This window comes from Oncorhynchus kisutch, linkage group LG24, assembly GCF_002021735.2.
Source record: "Oncorhynchus kisutch isolate 150728-3 linkage group LG24, Okis_V2, whole genome shotgun sequence".
NCBI classification, from domain to species: Eukaryota; Metazoa; Chordata; class Actinopteri; order Salmoniformes; family Salmonidae; genus Oncorhynchus; species Oncorhynchus kisutch.
Genome location: NC_034197.2, coordinates 29,064,233 through 29,085,631, shown reverse-complemented (window position 1 = coordinate 29,085,631; position 21,399 = coordinate 29,064,233). Strand labels below are relative to the sequence as shown.

Sequence of the window (21,399 nt, the reverse complement as noted above, 5' to 3'; positions counted from 1 at the left end):
TCTTGAGTTTTTCTAGCGATAGTTCTACAAAATCTCATCATAAGACACTCCCAAACGGTTCAACTGGGAAATTAACTGAAGTGACCTTGTTCTTTTTCCTCGTTTTTTTGTTCATACTATTCTGTAGGTCTATGTATAGAGCTCTCTTGCTTTTCTACCTTTTCTCACAGGATACTTCTAGGAAATATAAAACCATATATTGTGTGTCTCCAGCTTATACACAATACAGTATAAGTTGTATTAAAGTGGACATTGATGAGAATTTATTGATCTGGTAGGGCCTAATATAGATTTAGTTCTATGTTTAAGGGTAACCACATGACCTGACTAGAACAAACTGGGCCCTAGTTCAACCCTTTAATTAGGTTACATATTTTCTCCACTCCAGGTCACATCACAAGGTCAGAAAAAACTTGGGTCCCTACAGGAAATATTTTATTAACTCCCTTCTTCATTTCTACTCATCTGTACATGGATGATCAAATGCATCCATTCAGTCTAGGAGGAGAAACGTTGTAGTACTGTGGAAGTCACAGTACTTGGTTGTCACACACACAAACGCACAGCAGAGTGGCAGTATTACCCTGGTGGTATTTTCATTCTATTTTTTCATTCTGTTTTGGTCACAGTTCTCTAGGTTGTCCTTGAGACTGTAGTTTCAGGTTTTATTAGTTGAATGTACAGGATACACGTGGTATACACTGTCCAATGAAATGCTTTTTTGCAGGTTCCTTCTCCACAATGCAACAACAATAAGAAATAATACAATGTTTTAGCATAAGTATAATAAAGGAATGCACAATTTATATTACAATATGTACACATGTATCAGGGAAGTGTACTGGCAGTATTTCCTAGATTCATGGTTTTCCTAGATTAGTCTCTGTGGTTTTGCTAAATCTCTTTTATTATTCTGTCCCATTCTGAACTTCTGGCAAAGCCTCCTAACCTTTGTAATGTCACACCACATTAGTTCAGTGTATTAGTTGCATTCTCCACTTCTAACATTACAGCGTTTATATTATGTCATACTCCACATAATTTGTTTCTGTTTATTCTATGTCCTGCTTTTATTGTCAACAGTACCCCTTTCAGAGCTCAAAATGTTGCAGCATAATTTATCCTTATGGAAACATATGGTCAGCATGGAGTTAAATTAAAGGGAAATGGCAGCGCCCTACTTGGCATAACAAGGGCACACACACAGACACACATACACACACACACACACACACACACACACACACACACACACTCCGAAACTCATACACTCACACACTACCCACTCTCACACAATCTCACATTGGAAGGTCCTATTGTTAGGCTAAGCCCCCATTTCTACATCAGTACCAACTGGCCTGGGAGCAGCTCATTCCCTGAACAAAACCTCCCTCTGTTTCAGTATGCAGCTGCAGCTTCCGAGATGCCCCAGTCAGATTCATGACCTAGTGTGGAAAGACTGGGACCCTCCACCATGAAGAGGGGGGACTATTTGTGACAATTATTGTTTTGATCTGGATGACCTCTATCATTAGATTTTGACTACCTTCAAGGTAATCAACCAGTCATTTTTACTGTACCAGTGGTTATTTTCCTAACATGCCTTGGAAAATAGCTTGGCAGTCTGATGGATAGTCTTTGTTATTGCATTTGATGTCCCCCTCTTCAGGTGGACTATTCCATTTCGCATCTGAAAAATCAGATAGTTGGAAAGAATTCTTCATGCCAGGGACTGCTGTAGCCCCAGCACTGATAATAGCAGAGAACACCTGACCTGAGGTAATATCACATTATTATATGTTTTGAAATGTAATGTACTTATTTATATAGGCTTTATTACTTTCAATTATTATCCTTTCATTTTTAATTCCTTTCATAGAATTGTAATACAACATCTCTTCATAAAGTCCTCAATGTACGTTGTATGCACATTCATTTCACATTCAATTACATTTTTCAGTCTTGTGCTTCATATGTTATTTTATTGATTTCTTCTTCTGCTATGATATTTTGTTAATATTTTATTCTCAAGTTAGCTCATCTCTCACCCCGAACTGTTTGCAAAGTCACTGTACTCATATGAAATGATAATGTATCCTTTTTTGCAGATAAGCAAATGGATCATCAGGAGCTGAAAGAACCCATGAAGGTCTCACTCATTAAAGGTGAGTGAGACCTTCTCTTTATTCTTATTACATGTAATTGGACAGATTATTATAACTGACCGGGATCTGTTGGATCACTTCTGATGTCTCTAACTAGTCATCTCCTATTCTATTACTGACTTGTGCAAGTCATCCCAGACCTCGTTGCCGAGTGAGGAGGAAAGGGTCAAAGAGAGAGAGACTTTGTAAAGGAAAGACTGGGTGTGGAAACAGGACATTTAAGAGCTCGCATTGCTATAAAAGGCATTGTGTTTAGGGCCACAGTTCTCTGGTTTCAAGTGGAATCAAACCGTAATCTGAAGGAGCCTTTAATACATTAGGGATCAACTCAAATGACTGTTAAATGACAGTATTGACATTTAGGTTGACAGGATTGACAACCCATTCTAACAAGAAGTTAACATTTGAGAGAGGACACTGGAGTACCTTGTGTATGTTCCTGATGCATGTCTGTGAGTGAATCAATTGTGCATGATCAATTAATTAGTAATGCCACTAGTCACATAGGCTATACAGAACACATTGGCTATTCACCATAACAACAATAACACATTTGACCTTAGGGTTATCTTTTTTCACAGTTTATAGTGTAAATCTCATCAGAGTGTAATAATATGAAGTTACCCTTATAACATAGGAATCATTACACCTGCAGTATATTCTGTAGCTGTAATCCAAAGCATCAGGCCTAGACCAGAATATTTTTTTGTGAGTGTTAATGTATACAAATAGAGTACCGGTCAGGGAATCATGAAGCCTCTGACTCAGTTTTGAATGGCTGCCACAATGGTAGCGGGCTTAGACATTAGGGTGGATGGAGCATGACGGCTATAGCCTTCAGCATGATGAGATGTAAAAATAGAAAAAGGGTTAGAAGGATTCTCATTACATTCATTCTGTGGTGCCTATGAGGGAATGTAATGGTCGATGATCAAGCAAGTCTGAAATATGTTTAGACGTAGAAAGGAATATTCCATAGTTGTGTTTTTTCATCCGGCATCATTTGATGACACCAAATATCCCAAGAAGTAATGGCCAACCATGATGTGTCAGTGAGAGATAAACCTTTAACTTAGGGATGTCAACAAAAAAATACATTCCGGGGGCCGTGTTCGGTTTTTAACGAGATCCGGAGGGCCGCACTGAAAATTGGTTATAATTCCTCACGGTCAGAATTTGCATAAAATAGTCCTCAACCGTTTTTGGAATTTTCTAAGGTCCCTGACTGTCTAGCTTTCATTTTGGTGATTATTAGCGAGCTGAACACAGTCACGAAACGGTATGGTAGGTCCATTGTAATTTCTACATTGTAATTTGTCATTTCAATTTGGTTTTAGTGATTTTAAATTAAATATAGCTTTTTATTTGTATTTTTTGGGGCCCACAGGCCATATGTTTGATACCCCTGCGCTAACACATCCTGTTACTACCGGACACATTCTCTCACACACACAGCCTCTCTTTCTCTCCCTCTCTCTTGCTTTCTCTCTCTCACTCTCTCTTGCTTTCTCTCTTGCTTTCTCTCTCTCTCTCCCTCTCTCTTGCTTTCTCTCTCTCGGTTTCTCTCGCTCTCTCTCACACACACGGACACATTTAACCTCACTCAGCTCCTCACGAAGAATCCATTTCCTCAGAGAAACACACACAACGAAACTCACTCGCTCACTCGCTCCTGACATATGCTCCGCGCAAACATCCATACACACACCTACACACATTCTCATGCTCATTCAGCCATTTACAGACATGCACACACATGCACGCACATGCACGCACACACAAACACACACACGCACTCTCTCAGATAGAGGCCAGAGCATTCCTCCCTGTCTTCACACACAGTGAGAGGTCATGTGCCTGAACAGGGATGGGGGGTGGGTGCACCACCAGCCTCCAGCAGACTCTAAACACTGCTTTGTTTATGGACATTTATTAGCATAACTAACATCTCTAATTAGTTCTCTGGTTTGACGTCAAAGCTAATATTCCACAGTAACGTTTGCACATGTGTATTTAAACGAGCTAGCGAGTGTGAGAGGTTGTGCGTGCATGTCTGTTATCTGAAACATATTGTTAGTTTCTACACTGATACAGTGTCTGCCACAGTGATGTCATAGCCCTCTTATATCTCCATTTATGGTGCACAGGCTCCATCTGTTATGGCGTCTTGTTTTGGCCTCTGCCAAACGCTTGATCTAGGATGAGGTCGTCTCTTTTTACAGCCCTGGCAGATTAGAAGAAGAGTTTTAGCTGGGTTTTATTCCATCTATTTTGAGAGAGAGTTATGCGTTGCTTTCTCTACTAGTCATCTTTTCGACCTATGAAATCATAGTCAGTAGAGGTCATTGCTTTGAAACTGTGAGAAATGTGATTACTTTGAGGGTACATCAAAGGGCTTGACTACTATAAGTGCCCGCTAATATAAGCGGACCCCAATATGTGAGTTCAGATGACATTATTCATTATTCTATTTTTGGGATGTAATTAGTTCATGTAATAGTCAAATTTTTGGTCATCTTGGGAAATTATCTCACATTTCATCCATGGCTAAATGTAATCTGTTGGCAGGGAGTGGGGAGGCAAAATAGTCCAGAGAGTCAGACATTCAGTCAAGTTTGACATTAGGTTTGGAATCTCGCAAAGGCCTAACGAGGGTCATAGAAAGTACCAGACCACATGTGGCTAATGTCAGTCATCTATAATTTTACGAGAACATTTCCCCTCATTTTCCCCTACTGTAGATACAGTGGATTGGGAAAGTATTCAGACCCCTTGACTATAGCCTTATTCTAAAATTGAATAAATTGGGCAAAACATCAAAAACAGGCTTTTGACATTTTTGCACATTTATAAAATATTAAAAACAGAAAGGCCTTATTTACATAAGTATTCAGACACTTTGCTATGAGACTCGAAATTGAGCTCAGGTGCATCCTGTTCAGTGGTGTAAAGTACTTAAGTAAAAAGACTTTAAAGTACTAAGTCGTTTTTTTGGGTATCTGTACTTTACTTGACTATTTATATTTTTGACGACTTTTACTTTTACTCCACTACATTCCTAAACAAAATAATGTACTTTTTACTCTTTAAATTCTCCCTGACACCCAAAAGTACTAGTTTTGAATGCTTAGCAGGACAGGAAAATTGTCTAATGCACGCACATATCAAGAGAACATCCCATGTCATCCCTACTGCCTCTGATCTGGCAGACTCACTAAACAGAGAACATCCCATGTCATCCCTACTGCCACTGATCTGGCAGACTCACTAAACAGAGAACATCCCATGTCATCCCTACTGCCTCTGATCTGGCAGACTCACTAAACAGAGAACATCCCATGTCATCCCTACTGCCTCTGATCTGGCAGACTCACTAAACAGAGAACATCCCATGTCATCCCTACTGCCACTGATCTGGCAGACTCACTAAACAGAGAACATCCCATGTCATCCCTACTGCCTCTGATCTGGCAGACTCACTAAACAGAGAACATCCCATGTCATCCCTACTGCCACTGATCTGGCAGACTCACTAAACAGAGAACATCCCATGTCATCCCTACTGCCACTGATCTGGCAAACTCACTAAACAGAGAACATCCCATGTCATCCCTACTGCCACTGATCTGGCAGACTCACTAAACAGAGAACATCCCATGTCATCCCTACTGCCACTGATCTGGCAGACTCACTAAACAGAGAACATCCCATGTCATCCCTACTGCCACTGATCTGGCAGACTCACTAAACAGAGAACATCCCATGTCATCCCTACTGCCACTGATCTGGCAGACTCACTAAACAGAGAACATCCCATGTCATCCCTACTGCCACTGATCTGGCAAACTCACTAAACAGAGAACATCCCATGTCATCCCTACTGCCACTGATCTGGCAGACTCACTAAACAGAGAACATCCCATGTCATCCCTACTGCCACTGATCTGGCAGACTCACTAAACAGAGAACATCCCATGTCATCCCTACTGCCACTGATCTGGCAGACTCACTAAACAGAGAACATCCCATGTCATCCCTACTGCCACTGATCTGGCAGACTCACTAAACACAAATGGTTTGTTTGTAAATTATGTCTGAGTGTTGAAGCCCCTGGCTATCCGTTAATTAAAAAATTTAGAAAATTGTGCCATCTGGTTTGCTTAATATAAGGAATTTGAAATTATTTATACTTTTACTTTTGATACTTAAATATATTTTAGCGATTACATTTACTTTTGATACTTAAGTACATTTAAAACCAAATACTTTTAGACTTTTACTCAAGTAGTATTTTACTGGGTCACTTCCACTTTTACTTGAGTCATTTTCTTTTAAGGTATCTTTACTTTTTACTCAAGTATGACAATTGGGTACTTTATCCACCACTGATCCTGTTTCCATTGATCGTCCTTGAGATGTTTCTACAACTTGATTGGAGTTCACTTGTGGTAAATTCAATTGATTGGACATGATTTGGAAAGGCGCACACCTGTCTATATAAGGTCCCACAGTGCATGTCAGAGCAAAAACCAAGCCATGAGGTCGAAGGAATTGTTTGTAGAGCTCCGAGATAGGATTGTGTCAAGGCACAGATGTGGGGAAGGGTTCCAAAACATTTCTGCAGCATTGAAGGTCCAAGAACACAGTGGCCTTCATCATTCTTAAATGGAATAAGTTTGGAACCACCAAGACTCTTTCTAGAGCTGGCCCCCAGGCCAAACTGAGCAATCAGAGGAGAAGGGCCATGATCAGGGAGGTGACCAAGAACCCAATGGTCACTCTGACACTCTGGGAGAACCTTCCAGAAGGCCAGACAGAAGCCACTCAGTAAAACGCACATGCCAAAAGGCACCTAAAGACTCTCAGACCATGAGAAACAAGATTCTCTGGTCTGATGAAACCAAGATTGAAACCAAGATTGGCCTGAATGCCAAGTGTCACATCTGGAAGAAACCTGACACCAACTGTATGGTGAAGCATGGTGGTGGCAGCATCATGCTGTGGGGATGTTTTTCAGTAGTAGGTGTAACCAATGTGAAATGGCTAGCTAGTTAGCGGTGGTGAACGCTAATAGCATTTCAATCGGTGACGTCACTCGCTTTGAGACCTTGAAGTAGTGGTTCCCCTTGTTCTGCAAGGGCTGCGGCTTTTGTGGAGCGATGGGTCACGATGCTTCGTGGGTGACTGTTGTTGATGTGTGCAGAGGGTCCCTGGTTCGAGCCCAGGTTGGGGCGAGGAGAGGGACGGAAGCTATACTGTTACACAGGGGCTGGCAGATTTGTCAGGGTCGAGGGGAAGATGAACGGAGCGAAGTACTGCGAGATTCTTGATGAAAACCAGCTCCAGAGCGCTCAGGATGATTTTAGCAATTTTAGAAGAAAGCTGTAACGTAAAGAAATATGGAAAATGTCAAGGGGTCTGAATACTTTCCATATGCAATGTAAGTCTCCACCCTGTCATGTCGGTCTGTCCTCTGCTGAACACTGTATTTACCTCCATTCCTTTCCCAGATGAGATGAACCGATCCAACACGGGAACAAGTGACTCAGAGAAAGTCATCAAGAATCTGAACGTGGAGCTTCGTGAGGCCCAGGAGCTCTCCAACACAGGAAAACTGAAATGCATGGAACTGCAAGGTAATGGAAAAGCTTGGGAATGACACTCACCCAACAGTGGATTATAATAGTAATATATGCCATTGAGCATTTGGCTTTTATCCAAAGCGACTTACAGACATTATCCAATACTGTACAAAGATAACAGGCACAAGCATACACACCTTCACACAACAGCTGCAGCAGTGAATGTTCATAGTTAGAGAAGTTCACTTATTGTATTATCTGTGTCATACATTATAGGTCTCCTGGAGGAGGAGAGGAGAGCCAACAAGCAGCAAGCTGACGAGTCTGCAAAACAGTTGAAATTCCTACACGGTAGCTATAGACCAAAGTGTGTGTGTTTGAAGTTGCCTTGGATCTTCCTTACTAGAATTACTTTGGGGTGTGTGAGAAATGTGTAGGAATGTGTGTGGGTAGAGCTGGATTTTTGTTTGTATGCGTGACTGTTCATGAATCTAGGCTACTGTATATGTGGTTAAAGTTTGTGTGTAGTTGGGTTGTTGGTTCAGTCCTGTGAGATAGAGAGAGCTTCAACGCCTTTTGGATGTCTTTTGTTGGTGCAGTACCGGACCGGCCTTGATTTCCACATCCAAAGCTGTTTATGTTTGGTTCAGATTTTGTCCGGTCTGGACCAGCCTTGATTTGGCCTAAACATAGACTTCTATAAATTACATATATTAAACTATCATTCAGAACCAAAAATTAGCTTCATTTCAACATTTCAACATCTGTAAAATACATATTTTCAACATCTGGAAAACAAGTATTTTCAACTTTCATTCAGAACAGTGATAGTGATGAGGATGTGACTAAGGTGACCAGCGCTGTGTAGAGGGTGACGTCTGACTACCACTCCGGTTCATCCTCAGATGAGGATAGTGACCTCAGGGAAATCGTCCCTCCCCTACCGTCTCCCGAAATCGCGCCACACACCAGGTGATCTACCCAGCTGCTCCTTTGTGACGTCCTCCAGGGCCCAAGCAGAAGAAGATGGGGCCCGGTAAAGGATAAAACGGCCCTCCATGTCCGCCTCACTATGGCTTCAGACCCCAAGGCAGACTCACCCAGCCCTTCGGACACAATGGTTGGGCTCTGTCTGGCCAGAGAAGGGGGCATGACTTACTGTTAGGGACCACTGTAGCAAGTGTTGACGTCAGTATTAGCCTTTTCCATGTGCCCAGGTTTCCTGAGCTGTTGAGGGTAACCACTAGAGCAAGCAATAGTTCATGGGTGGCAGGTAGCCTAGCGGTTAAGAGCGTTGGGACAGTAACTGAAAGGTTGCTGGTTTGAATCCTTGAGCTGACTAGGTGAAAATCTGTTGATGTGCCTTTGAGCAGGGCACTCAACCCTAATTGCTCCCGTAAGTCACTCTTAGACCGTCTGCTAAATGACAAAAAAATGTCAACAGAAAATGTTCCTGATTTCAATGTCCTGAAAATAGGTATTTTTTGCATCAGGAAAATATGCCTTTTCAACTTTCTGGAAAATATGTATTTTAAACATGGAAAATATCTTTTCACCTTTCATTTAGAACCTAAATGTAACCTAACTTCAACATCTGGAAAAATATGTATTTTCAACATAATTTTGCTTACTGGGACTATTCTAGTTTTGCTGGGGCAGAACAGCAAGGACCGGCCTTGATATAACTCTTCTCCTCCTTAAAAATGTCCACTGTCTTCTGTGTGAGCAGGCCAGCTGCGACAGCTACAGGACGAGCTGGGGGTCCTTAGAGAACAGAAAGACAGCGCCTCCCTGAGTTCACAAGATGAACTGCACAAATCCCGAGAAGAAGTGAAGACTCTGCGTCGCACCCTTGATGCTGCCACCGCCGATTGGAAGCGGGAGGTCTCTACGGTCCAGGGTAACCTAGCAACCGTCTCCAAGGATATGGAGAAGTGGCGAGAGACAGCCAGCAAGTACGAGCGTGAGATTAACGGCCTGCAAGGTGACCTACAGCAGCAGAGTAAGCAGTGGCAGAAGGCTGCCGAGTCACAAGGTACCAGTGGTGTAAAGTTCTTAAGTAAAAATACTTTGAAGTACTACTTAAGTTGTTTTTTGGGTATCTGTACTTTTACTTTTACTTCACTACATTCGTGAAGAAAATAATATACTTTTTATTCCATACATTTTCCCTGACACCCACAAGTACTTGTTACATTTTGAATGCTTAGCAGGACAGGACGATTGTCTAATTCACTCACTTAAAGAGAAAATCCCTGGCCATCCCCACTGCATCTAATCTAGCGGACTCATTAAACACACATGCTTTTTTATGTCTGAGTGTTGGACTGTGCCCCTGGCTATCCAGAAAAGCATGCCATTTGGTTTGCTTAATATCAGGAACTTGAAATGATTTATACTTTTACATTTACTTTTGATACTTAAGAATATTTTAGCATTTACTTTTGATATGTAAAGTATATTTCAAACCAAATGCTTTTACTTTTACTCAAGTAGGATTTTACTGGGTGTCTCACTTTTTACTTTAGTAATTTTCTATTAAGGTATCTTTACTTTTACCCAAGTATGACAATTGGGTACTTTTTCAACCACTGCAAGGTACTACATATACAGTGCATAGAAAATACATAACAAATATTGATATTCTGTACACACAATATTTATCTGTAATAATGAGTGTTATGTGATTTATAAAGCATTTGTACACAAAGTTGCATCCATATGAAAGTATATCCACATCAACTTAGTTTGGGCAGCTAATTAGCCCTGAATAGACTGACTAAATAGTTTTACTGAAAGTATCAAGGAGTTGGCTGAAGCAGAAACAGACAATCACCCAGGCTGTGATATAATGCCACGTCTGAGCATCCCTATGGTTTTCTACAGCAGGTGAAATGGAGTCCATGCAGAGGGAGTGCACCAGCCTCCAGAGGGAGGTGTCATCCCTGCGCTTGGAGAAACAGGAAGTGCTGAATACACACCAGAAGGAGAGTGCTGCCCTCAGGGCGGAGAAGGAGGAACTGCTCAGGGCTCACCAGAAGGAGAAGGGGAACCTACAGAATGAGAGTTCTGTCATGCGCTCAGAGAAAGAGGCCATGCTGAAGAAGCAAAAGGAGCTAGAGAAGGATTTGGCCAGGTCAGTCTGTAGTCTGAAACACAACTGGCAAGAGCATCTGTGCCTAAACATCATACACAGATTTGACGGTGCGCAACTCAACTCAAAAATGGTCCCAGTATTTGCACGTCTGTCTCTGCCACTCTCACACTCTCCCTTACTCTAATGCCCAGTTATCTTTGACTCTTTCTTTCGTGCACACACCGACATACACAGACATATATACATATACACGCACACACACACACACACACACACACACACACACACACACACACACACACACACACACACACACACACACACACACACACACACACACACACACACACACACACACACACACACACACACACACACACACACACACATTAACAGACCAATACATTTGACATTGAAATGGTCACAATTAGAATACATTGGTCTACAAATCATTCATAGACAGTAACACTGTTCCTGAACCTCTGTCTCTCTCTCTCTCTCTCTCTCTCTCTCTCTTTCAACCCCTCTCTCTCCCCCAGCTCACGTGCCCAGAGTGCTGAGCTGGGCAGCATTCTGAAGGCCCTGGAGCTCTCTCAGGGGGAGATGGAGAAGAGGCTGGGGGCCCAGCAGGAGCAGCACCAGCAGGACAACACCAAACTTCAGAGCCAGCTGGACCAGTCAGACAGCCGCACCAAGGATCTGCAGAGAGAGGTGGGCACATGCATGCTGTCTTCCTCCCTTCCTTGAAGTAATCCCTGATCTATGATCTGACATGACTGGATAAGTTTTTTTTTAAAGCTACATTATAAACTAGGTGATTTGAACCCTGAATGTTGATTGGCTGACAGCCATGGTATATCAGACCGTGTACCACGGTTATGACAACAAAAAAAAAGTTTTTCCTGCTCTAATTACATTGGTAACCAGTTTATATAGCAATAAGGCACCTCAGGGGTTTGTGGTATACAGTGCCTTGCGAAAGTATTCGGCCCCCTTGAACTTATAATTTTGCACGCCCAATTTTTCAGTTTTTGATTTGTTAAAAAAGTTTGAAATATCCAATAAATGTCGTTCCACTTCATGATTGTGTCCCACTTGTTGTTGATTCTTCACAAAAAAATACAGTTTTATATCTTTATGTTTGAAGCCTGAAATGTGGCAAAAGGTCGCAAAGTTCAAGGGGGCCGAATACTTTCGCAAGGCACTGTATGGCCAATATACCATGGCTAAGGGCTGTTCTTATGCACGACACAAAGCAGAGTGCCTGGACACAGCCCTTAGCCGTGGTATATTGGCCATATACCACAAACCCCTGAGGTGCCTTATTGCTATTATAAACTGGTTACCAATGTAAATAATATACCACACCCCCTTGGCCATTATTGTTTAAGTATATAGTGGAACCCATAAGGATCACAATCCTATCTTCTTAGCCCAGTGGTCACTTCATGGAAGTGTCGTGTCTTTACTATCTTTACGATCAACTGATTAATCATGTAACTAATTAACTAGGAAGTCGGGGCACCAAGGAAAAATATTCAGATTACAAGGTTAGAATTTCCAAATATAACCTTTCAGATATTTTCATATCTGATCCATAGTCTTCTGGTTAATGAATTATTTACTTTACCTCACGTTAGTCTCATTCCAAACGTCGTAAATTGTTGGTTATCTGCACGAACCTAGTCTTCACCATGAGTCATCCATACATCAATTGTCTTAAATAATTTATTTATTACTAACTAAGTAATTCACAGAAATTCATAAACAAACAAACAAGGTAAATGTGGTTACATGAAATGAGAATGTGCCCTAGTGGGCTAAACCGGCATTGCGGCTTGTTAGACAAAAGGGGAAGTGGGGATCGACTAAGAAGTCACTACAAAGTGATAATTATAACAATTGAAATGCTAATCCTTTTTCACATGAACGCTCACTCATTCGGGAACAATTGCAACCAATATATAGATTTACTCTCAGTGTGTTGTCTTGATCGCTGGTGAAAAGTTCATTTCTTTTGTAGAATTGTCCATCTCTCCCTCTCTCTCTCTGTCGTGGTTATAGTGAATAGTTCAGAGTGACATTCATTCGTTTCATTATAGAATGGATGTTTTGGCGGTTGTCGTTCTTCGCGTTCAATGATACTGAATTCCTAGCTGCAAACTAGTAATTAATATCAAAGACTTGTTCTTATTCTGTCAGTATCGATAGTCTAAGAGTTTAACCACGTGGTATGGTTAAAAGATTCAGCAATGGTCTGCAACCTTTTGTCCTCACTTGATTGAGAAAATCGTGGTCTGCAACCTTTAGCCATCTCGTAATTAAGGTAAGCTCGGTCTGCTGATCAAAAACCAGAGTGGGGGTTTTAATCGGAATGGCAGAAAAAGGCTGTCCCAGGATGTCTGACCCTAACTGGGCTCAGGGGCGGTCCTCTGATTTAGTTCAAATCCAATTCCCTTTTTGAGTTTTCCTTCATTAAACAGTCCAAAATCACATTGTAAAATTGTGTAAACAGTATCATACTCACTCATTCATTTTATACAACAATTAGATGTAAACCTCGTATCTAAGGCTATTATATAAACAGTGTTATGGTAATGTGGCCACACCGTCTCCCATGAGCTTCCCCAAGTTGTGACAAACTGACCAGTTCGTAGCTGGATTCTTCACCAATCTTTTATACTTTCTCCGGAACATGAAATTTGTTCGTACCTCAAGTTCTGTGAGGTGGAACGATTTCCTTTGTTCTCCATGAAAATCTACTCTCTCTATACTGTGTGTCCATGAGGAGATTCTCAGGAATTTATGACGTCTCTCTGACCACAGCAACCTAGTTGAAGGAGAAAAGGGGGAGGCAGGGAGAGGGGGATGGGCTTGCTATACCCAAAGAGGCCAACGTCATGACAGAAGGGAGGAAGGAAGTATTTGTTCAAAGTATTTGATGAGGGCCTGGACTTTTACAACCGCCGTTTTATCCCATTTGAAACAGAATCTTTACGGTTGCTCAAACTATGGATGTTTTATGAATGCCCTGTAATATTTATAACCTCTGTTTTCAGTACGAAGAGACGCAGACTGAGCTGTCAGACCTGAAGGAGAAGTTTGAGAGGACCGAACAGGAAAAGCAGTCGATCACTGATGAGCTTGAGGAGTGTAAAGCTGACCTGAAAATGCTGCGGGAGAAAGGAAACAAAGTGAGTTACCCACTATCAAGACTTAAAAAAATATACTGCGACTAAGAAGAGAGAGGAATTTTGCATGAATCATCTTCAACATGCATTCTGTGAATATATATGTTTTGGAAATGTTGGGTTGAATTCAAATGTTGAGTTGAGATGAGTTCAGATGAAATTGACTTCAAGCATCACCCGTAGCAGGCTACCCCTTCCTTTGAGTTTCAAGTTGAAATGTTTCAGAGTTTATTCGACACGTGCACAGGATACAACAGGTGTTCACCAGAGCCTTTCTAATCACACCACAACTGCTCCCCACCTCCTCCCAACCAGCTTGTCCCTTGACTATTACTTCTAGACTTAGACACGCTTGGACACGCTTGTAGTATGTTAGAATATGGTCACATACATATTGTGTTGTGTATTTTATGTACCAATATCAATATACGCTGAGTGTACAAAATATTAGGAACAACTTCCTGATTTTGAATTGCATCCACTTTTCCCCTCAGAACAGCCTAAATTCGTCAGGACATGGACTCTACGAGGTATTGAAAGCGTTCCACAGGGATGCTGGCCCATGTTGGCTCCAATGCTTCCCACAGTTGTGTCAAGTTGGCTGATGTCCTTTGGGTGGGGGACCATTCTTGATACACACGAGAAATTGTTGAGTGGGAAAAACCCAGCAGCATTACAGTTCTTGACACACTTAAAACGGTGCGCCTGGCACCTACTACCATACCCCGTTCAAAGGCACTTAAATCTTTTGCCCATTCAACCTCTAAATGGCACACATACACAAGCCATGTCTCAATTGTCTCTCCTCTGAAATGGATTTAACAATTGATTTAACAATTGACATCAATAAGGGATCATAGCTTTAACCTTTTAACCTTTCCTGAGTGGCTCAGCGGTCTAAGGCACTACATCTCAGTGCAAGAATCGTCACCACAGTACAATGTTCAAATCTAGGCTGTATCACATCCGGCCGTGATTGGGAGTCCCATAGGGAGGCGCACAATTGGCCCAGCGTCGTCCGGGTTTGACCGGAGTAGGCCGTCATTGTAAACAACAATTTGTTCTAAACTGACTTGCCTAGTTAAATAAAGGTTAAATGTAAAAATAAAAAAATACAACTTGATTCACCTGGTCAGTCAATGTCATGGAAAGAGCAGGTGTTCTTAATGTTTAATACACTCAGTATATTTGATGAGTTGACCCACTCTCCTGGGGTCAAACTCACCCATTCCCAATGATGTCTTTATATCCCTTCCCTCCTGTAGACCTCCCTATTGCTGCCTGTCCAAGCCATACTCATCGGCCTTATCCTGGCTTTGCTGTATTGGTGCTTCGGCGCATTGTGGTAGAAAGGTACACCGTACTCCTGTCCAATCAACCCGGCCTACATCTCGCATTATTTGTCTCTGTCAGCACACTGCATGAAACAAATCTCAAGTCTCGAAATTGAAAAGTCTCTCTCGTTCCTCTGAAATACTGAGGAAAATATGATGTCTCCCCATGACAGAACTAACATTTCTAATATGACATCTTCTCCTCTTGCCTGGATCATTAATATCTAACAAATCTCTCTTTCTATGGGCTGATTTTTGTCTCGTCTTGCTCTACGTGAACATGTTGCTTTCAACCGTCATTGTTCTCTGTGCATTCCATGACAGCTTTGGCCAATCAGGTGCTATTAAAGGGCTAGAGCAGCCTGTCAGACGGTGCTGAGGTCAGTGTTTCAGTTTGTGTCACTTCCTATTTCAGAGTGGATGGATCGTCTGGGTGCCTCATGCAGTTGCCGTGGTAGCGACTATGACTGCTGCTGTGCTCTACGCCAGGACCTGAGTGTGAGACACACATACACACACAAGGATATTAGTGCACACATACGTACATATGGTCAGACTTCTGTACACTAAACCTATTAAATGAATTGCCTCCTGATCTGTTCAGTTGTTTACTCATGTTCAGATGTTTTAAAAAGGAGAGCCCTTTAGTTTAATACTTATATAGTTTCACTGATATATTTTAGAGAAATTTGAGAAATGAATATCAAATATACTGTACAATTAAAGACCAGTTCAATCTTCCTAAATGTATAATTTCAGAAACTCATAAATGCATTTTTGGTTTTCTCTTTATGTTTTACATTAGGACTCTATCTACTAATAGGATTTCAACAATGAATATAGGCTAAAGATACTGTACACTGTTATCCTCACTAATAATGATTAATATTACTGCAGAAAGACCTGTCTTCGAGGTCCAACTGCCCTAAACACTTTGTTTTACAGTCCAGTAAAATGTGTAAATTCACCTTAAACTTTAATTTGCTGCATTGCAACGCCTAAGCTCTGTGTGAATACATGGTGAATGATCTTAGATCATTTGCATACACTCACTCACATAATTCTGGTAAAAACGGTTAAGGAATAACCAGAGATTAATTATCTTGAGGCCAAGAAGTTATAAGTTCCCCCTCAATTTGATGTTAACTGTTGACTATTCAGTAGGCCTACCTCCCTTTTTAATCAATGTTTGCATGCAATTTAAACCTCTAGTATCAATTCATTTGTCATCCAATTAAATTCACCACAAAATATATTGTAATTCAAGCATTGCTTTTTCAAATGTAAATAATTGTGCGAAGTATACTGTATTTTGAAAAAGATAGGTGATGGTATAGTTTAAGTTTGAAGTAAAACTATTTGCTCTAAAATGTACTTTGTGTGACCTTAATTAAACCTTCTAAATCTCATGATCATGATTATTTTTCTCCATTACCCTGATAGTACCACATATTATACAATAAGTGGAGCCACATGTTAAGTTTGGGTTGGTAGAAAACCCTCATTGACCGTATGAAATCTCAATGTTTACAGTATGGCATGTGAGTCATGTTGAACAGTTGTTGATTTGGCCATCGGCTACAAAGTATCTATCATGCCAGGTTTTTTTTACTTCTCCAGGCATCTCTGATGGATATTACTTTACTATTGATAATCAGAAAAGGTGCTTTCGGAAGAAAGAGGAAAGTACCTTAAACTTGGACATGTGTTTGGCGTTTAGAGGACTCTTGTTTCAGTATTTTGCAAAGATGTAGAGTCAACATTTTTCAATAACACGCATGCACACACACCCCTCAATGCCGTCCTGCAGTCCATCTCAATGAGGACAGGGGCCAGGACAAGACCAAAAAACATACCCCTGAGCTACAGATGCTACACCGACAACGTAAGGTGAGCTGTTTCTAGCCCATCAAACTATGTATTAGCAAAAGGTGTCGTTAGTGAGGCTGGCAAAAACTATCATACATAGGAGTAACGCACGGAAAACCCAGCGCTCTGAAAGACGTGTCACAAAACAAACAATACCTCACAGTGAAGGGATGCAAAGAACTGAACTAAATAGTGTGTGATAATGACATGCAGGTGATTAGAATTCAGGTGATTGGGATCTGGAGAGTGAGCTGCGTTCAGGGGATCTACATGTTTGAGGGTATGAGTTGGAAGCAGATGTTACACATAGGGCCCCCAGATGGGGATCAGCTTTACATCCGAGGGGTATTCTTACTGACCTCCATCCAATAACCCTCAATACACATCCTAGTGAGGTCATGAAATCTAGTGTCTGATGCACTTCTTTCTATGCTAACAGTTTGGACAATGTTTTGTGTTATGATAACACGGAGAGGGAATATTTTATCCCTCCCCTCCAGCAAAAACTCCTGAAATTTGCGAGGTTAACGCTTCTCATATTCTACACCTCGCCCTCCTTTAAAAGCTCCACCGCACTATGGGGAGACAGACAGATCAGATTCGAAACAACAGAGGAAGGGGAAGAAGGCAACAAGGAACAAGCAACGTTAGTATATTACAGTATGCCATTTACCAAGAGCGAGGTCTCTCTGGCTGAACACAGTGTGTGTGCCGCTAGGTGTAACCTGACAGATGATGTACCATTGAAGAATATCCAGAAGAACACCATCACACGGTGGTGCAACAAGCACCTGAAGTGTGTAAACAGGTTCATAGGTGACCTTCAGTTTGACCTAAATGACGGGCTGACTCTCATCGCCCTACTGGAGGTCTTGAGCCATAAGAAGATGTTCAGGAAGTACCACACCAGGCCCACATTCAGACAGATGAGGCTGGATAATGTCTCTGCTGCGCTCGAGTTTCTGGAACAGGAGAATGTCAAGATGATGTCCATAGGTAAGTGACATGTTGAAATGCTCAGGGATCATTTTCAGTCTGGCAGCCAGGCCAAGATAAGGAAGAAGATAAAGTCACACTTCTTTGGTTACACTTTACATGAGGTTGCATGGTTGCATTGTGCAGAAACCATATTTATTTTAAATTTCTAGGTACCATTACTTGTAATTATACAGTATACAATTTGGCCAGTTTTCTATGATTCAGTTTAGTCTTTGTTTAATGTACCTCACAGTTACTGTGTTCAGTCATGTCATTGCACATGTTGCCACAATTTTTTTTGTTATAAAAGTGAAGACTATAGGACTGTTTGATTTACCCTGTGAGATGTGCGATACTGTTTGTGTTAGATAACACTGGATCTCCCATCCATTCTTGTGGGTATAATGCGGTGCTGCCTCAACAGACAGTAAGGCCATCGTGGACGGGAATATGAAGCTGATCTTGGGGTTGGTGTGGTTCCTACACTACTCCATCTCTTCTCATTTACTGGAGGAAGAGGGCCAGGACAAGACCAAGAAACAGACCCCTGAGCTACGGCTGTTGGGTGGATCCTGGACAAGGTGCCCGAACTGCCTATCACCAACTTCAGCCAGGACTGGCAGAATGGCATGGCTCTTAGGACACTGGTGGACGGACTGGCCCCAGGTGAACTATAACTGGATTCATGAAAACAAAATCCAGCTTTGGGTAAAGCATACTTCCTATGGCGTATATAGTCTAGGACCTGATCTTTGATACTCTGTCTTTCTCCCTGCCTGCAGGTTTGTGTCCAGACTGGGAGAGCTGGGACGAGGTACAGCAAGTAGACAATGCCAGAGTGGCCATGCAGCAGGCTGACGAGTGGCTGGGAGTGCCAAAGGTGAGTCCTCGGACTATCAACACTCTTGTGGTTTCCACATATTACATACTGAATAAACCACTAAATCACAGGGGAACAGGGCTGACATTTCAAAACGTACGTGCCCTGAATTGTTATGAGAGTGGTCAACACCCCTCAAGATCCCATATGGTTCCCATTACATTGGAAAACATTGGTGTAACTCTAGGAATTTGTACAGATTTCATTTTAGGTTTTAACTTCTCGGAACAGCCTCTGGAGGGTAATCTTTTGGCCTACGACATCATAGGGCATGTAAGAATTCACCACACTAACAAAGCCTTCAGGAAGTAGAGTCCTTTGCTCATAGTGAAAGGAATACATGAAATGTAGCAGATTTACATCATGCACGTTGTTTTAGCTTGTAGGGGTCTATGTCACCCTGCATGTGACCTGAAGAGGCCAGTGTGGGGAATAATTGGTGCTAGCATAATTCATCAGGAAAGGACATACAAACATATACATAACCATTGTTTCTCTTTTGCATCCAGGTCATTGCCCCAGAGAAGATCATTGACCCTCGTGAGGATGAGCAGTCCATCATGACTTACCTCTCCGTGTTACCCAAAGCTCAACTGAAACCTGGAGCCCCCTGTCGTATCTTTGGCTATGCCGGATTAAGTGATATGACATGCTATTCTATAAAATAATTTCTCCGTAATTAATATCACCTGATTGAGCTAATCATGTAAATGTAATTAACTAAAGAGTCGGGCACCACAAAATAATATTTATAGAGCTGTTATCTTCCGAATAAACTCTTAAAGACCTAGTAATATTTTACATCAATAGCAGTCCATATTAATCCTCATCTTAATTCAGTCTCATCTGAAAGTTGCAAATTCATGGTTATCTGCACGAACCCTGGCTAACAATTTGAATCAGCAATACAAAATTGGGTTTAATTATTTATTTACTAAATACCTAACCAATCACACAGAATTACACATGCACATAATTAAATCATAACTTGATTACAAATTACATCATAAAGGAAAACGTCCCTAGCGGATGGAACAGATATGACAGCTTGTTACACAAAAGATAAGGGGCTGGGTTTGAGTGAAGGAGGGGGAAGACAGGAACCAAGGCGAAGCTGTGCTATCGTAAATACAGTACCTGATGCATTCTAAATTACCGCCCATTTGGAAAAAGAAAATATAGTAAATATTTACTCTGAGCTGCGCTTTGGTACGTTGGTGGTAGATGAAAGGCCGTGTTGCCAAACCGAGTCCTTTGAAGAATGTCTCTGGTTGTCAAATGGATACGTTGTAGTAACGTCGTTTGGGTGATAGACGGGATACTCTGTCTGTTCATTCCTAACCCTCGTTGCATCTGCTGTTGCTAACTCAACGGCTAGGAGGTATCACTTCTGTAGTGAATAAGAGTTCAAAGTTCATACCATTCGCAACCAAGCTCACGCTGATGTTGGCTTCGTTCTGTAGTTATTATTTGAACCATTCTGACATTGGACCTTCGTCCTCACATCATCGGAACAGGAGGTTATATTGTCATCAAGGGCTTATATAGGAAGGGAGAGAGGGGCGTGTTTGAAAAGTTGTATAGCCCACGTCCCTTCACAGGGGCGGGCCACTGATTGAGCAGAGCCCTGTCTTATGAAAACCCAAATCTCACATTTTAGAAGCTAAAGTGACATTTCATCCCATCACGAATAATTTCATATTCAAACATTTAAATTGAACAACAATTCCATGTGAATCCGATAACTCTGATGTGTAGACTTTCCACTGTAGAGTTTTTGTCATCTTATCATTGATGAGAATGTCTCAGATGACAACCGAACTGACATCATATTCATTAAGTACCACCGCATATGTTAAATTGTTCGGATTTCCCCCCACCTACTGATGTTCCCAGAATCTCTATGTTAGCCAAGGGTTTTGCAAATGTAACCTCAGTAGGGTAGAGAGAGGAAAAAGGGGGGAAGAGGTATTTATGACTGTCATAAACCCTTGGCTAACATGGCTAAATTTGTCACTGCTCTACCCCTCCTATGTTAATCAGCGCTCATAACAGGCAATCTGGCTAGCCTTGTTTTTACAAAAAGGTGATTTGTGTTTTGAGGTTCTATGGACAAATCTGGGGCAATACGCTGTGCATGTGACCTGTGATGAAGATGAGATCGAGGACAGTCCTTTCATGTCCCTCAAACGCCTGAATAAAAATAAATGCTACCCACACAAGACGAGTGCCTCCCTGCAGTTACTGGGTCCATTTCTTCTGCTCTATTTAGCATTTGGGTCATTCTGCGCTTGTCCATGTAT

The 21,399-nt window shown here is 41.6% G+C and overlaps 2 protein-coding genes across 5 annotated transcripts; both read left to right on the top strand.

Moving 5' to 3' along the window:
• Positions 1 to 1,411: 1,411 nt before the first annotated feature.
• slmapb (sarcolemma associated protein b) lies at positions 1,412 to 16,778 on the top strand. 4 transcript variants are annotated; one of them, XM_031803445.1, is made up of 11 exons: positions 1,434 to 1,553; positions 1,670 to 1,779; positions 2,109 to 2,165; positions 7,676 to 7,801; positions 8,024 to 8,098; positions 9,477 to 9,782; positions 10,634 to 10,883; positions 11,384 to 11,555; positions 13,904 to 14,038; positions 15,301 to 15,388; positions 15,785 to 16,778. In XM_031803445.1, exons 3-10 carry the CDS (start codon positions 2,117 to 2,119, stop codon positions 15,382 to 15,384), a joined length of 1,197 nt encoding a protein of 398 aa, XP_031659305.1. In that variant the 5' UTR covers positions 1,434 to 1,553; positions 1,670 to 1,779; positions 2,109 to 2,116; the 3' UTR covers positions 15,385 to 15,388; positions 15,785 to 16,778. The 4 variants fall into 4 exon arrangements, with proteins under 4 accessions (XP_031659306.1, XP_031659305.1, XP_031659307.1 ...); XM_031803446.1 differs by lacking the exon at positions 15,301 to 15,388 and having other exon boundaries at positions 1,412 to 1,553; XM_031803447.1 differs by lacking the exon at positions 1,434 to 1,553 and having other exon boundaries at positions 9,477 to 9,749.
• A 108-nt stretch (positions 16,779 to 16,886) lies between these two features.
• LOC109869780 (filamin-B) lies at positions 16,887 to 21,318 on the top strand. The gene is made up of 4 exons (XM_031803449.1): positions 16,887 to 18,234; positions 18,641 to 18,882; positions 18,999 to 19,096; positions 19,606 to 21,318. Exons 1-3 carry the CDS (start codon positions 17,901 to 17,903, stop codon positions 19,041 to 19,043), a joined length of 621 nt encoding a protein of 206 aa, XP_031659309.1. The 5' UTR covers positions 16,887 to 17,900; the 3' UTR covers positions 19,044 to 19,096; positions 19,606 to 21,318.
• The last annotated feature ends 81 nt before the right edge of the window (positions 21,319 to 21,399 follow it).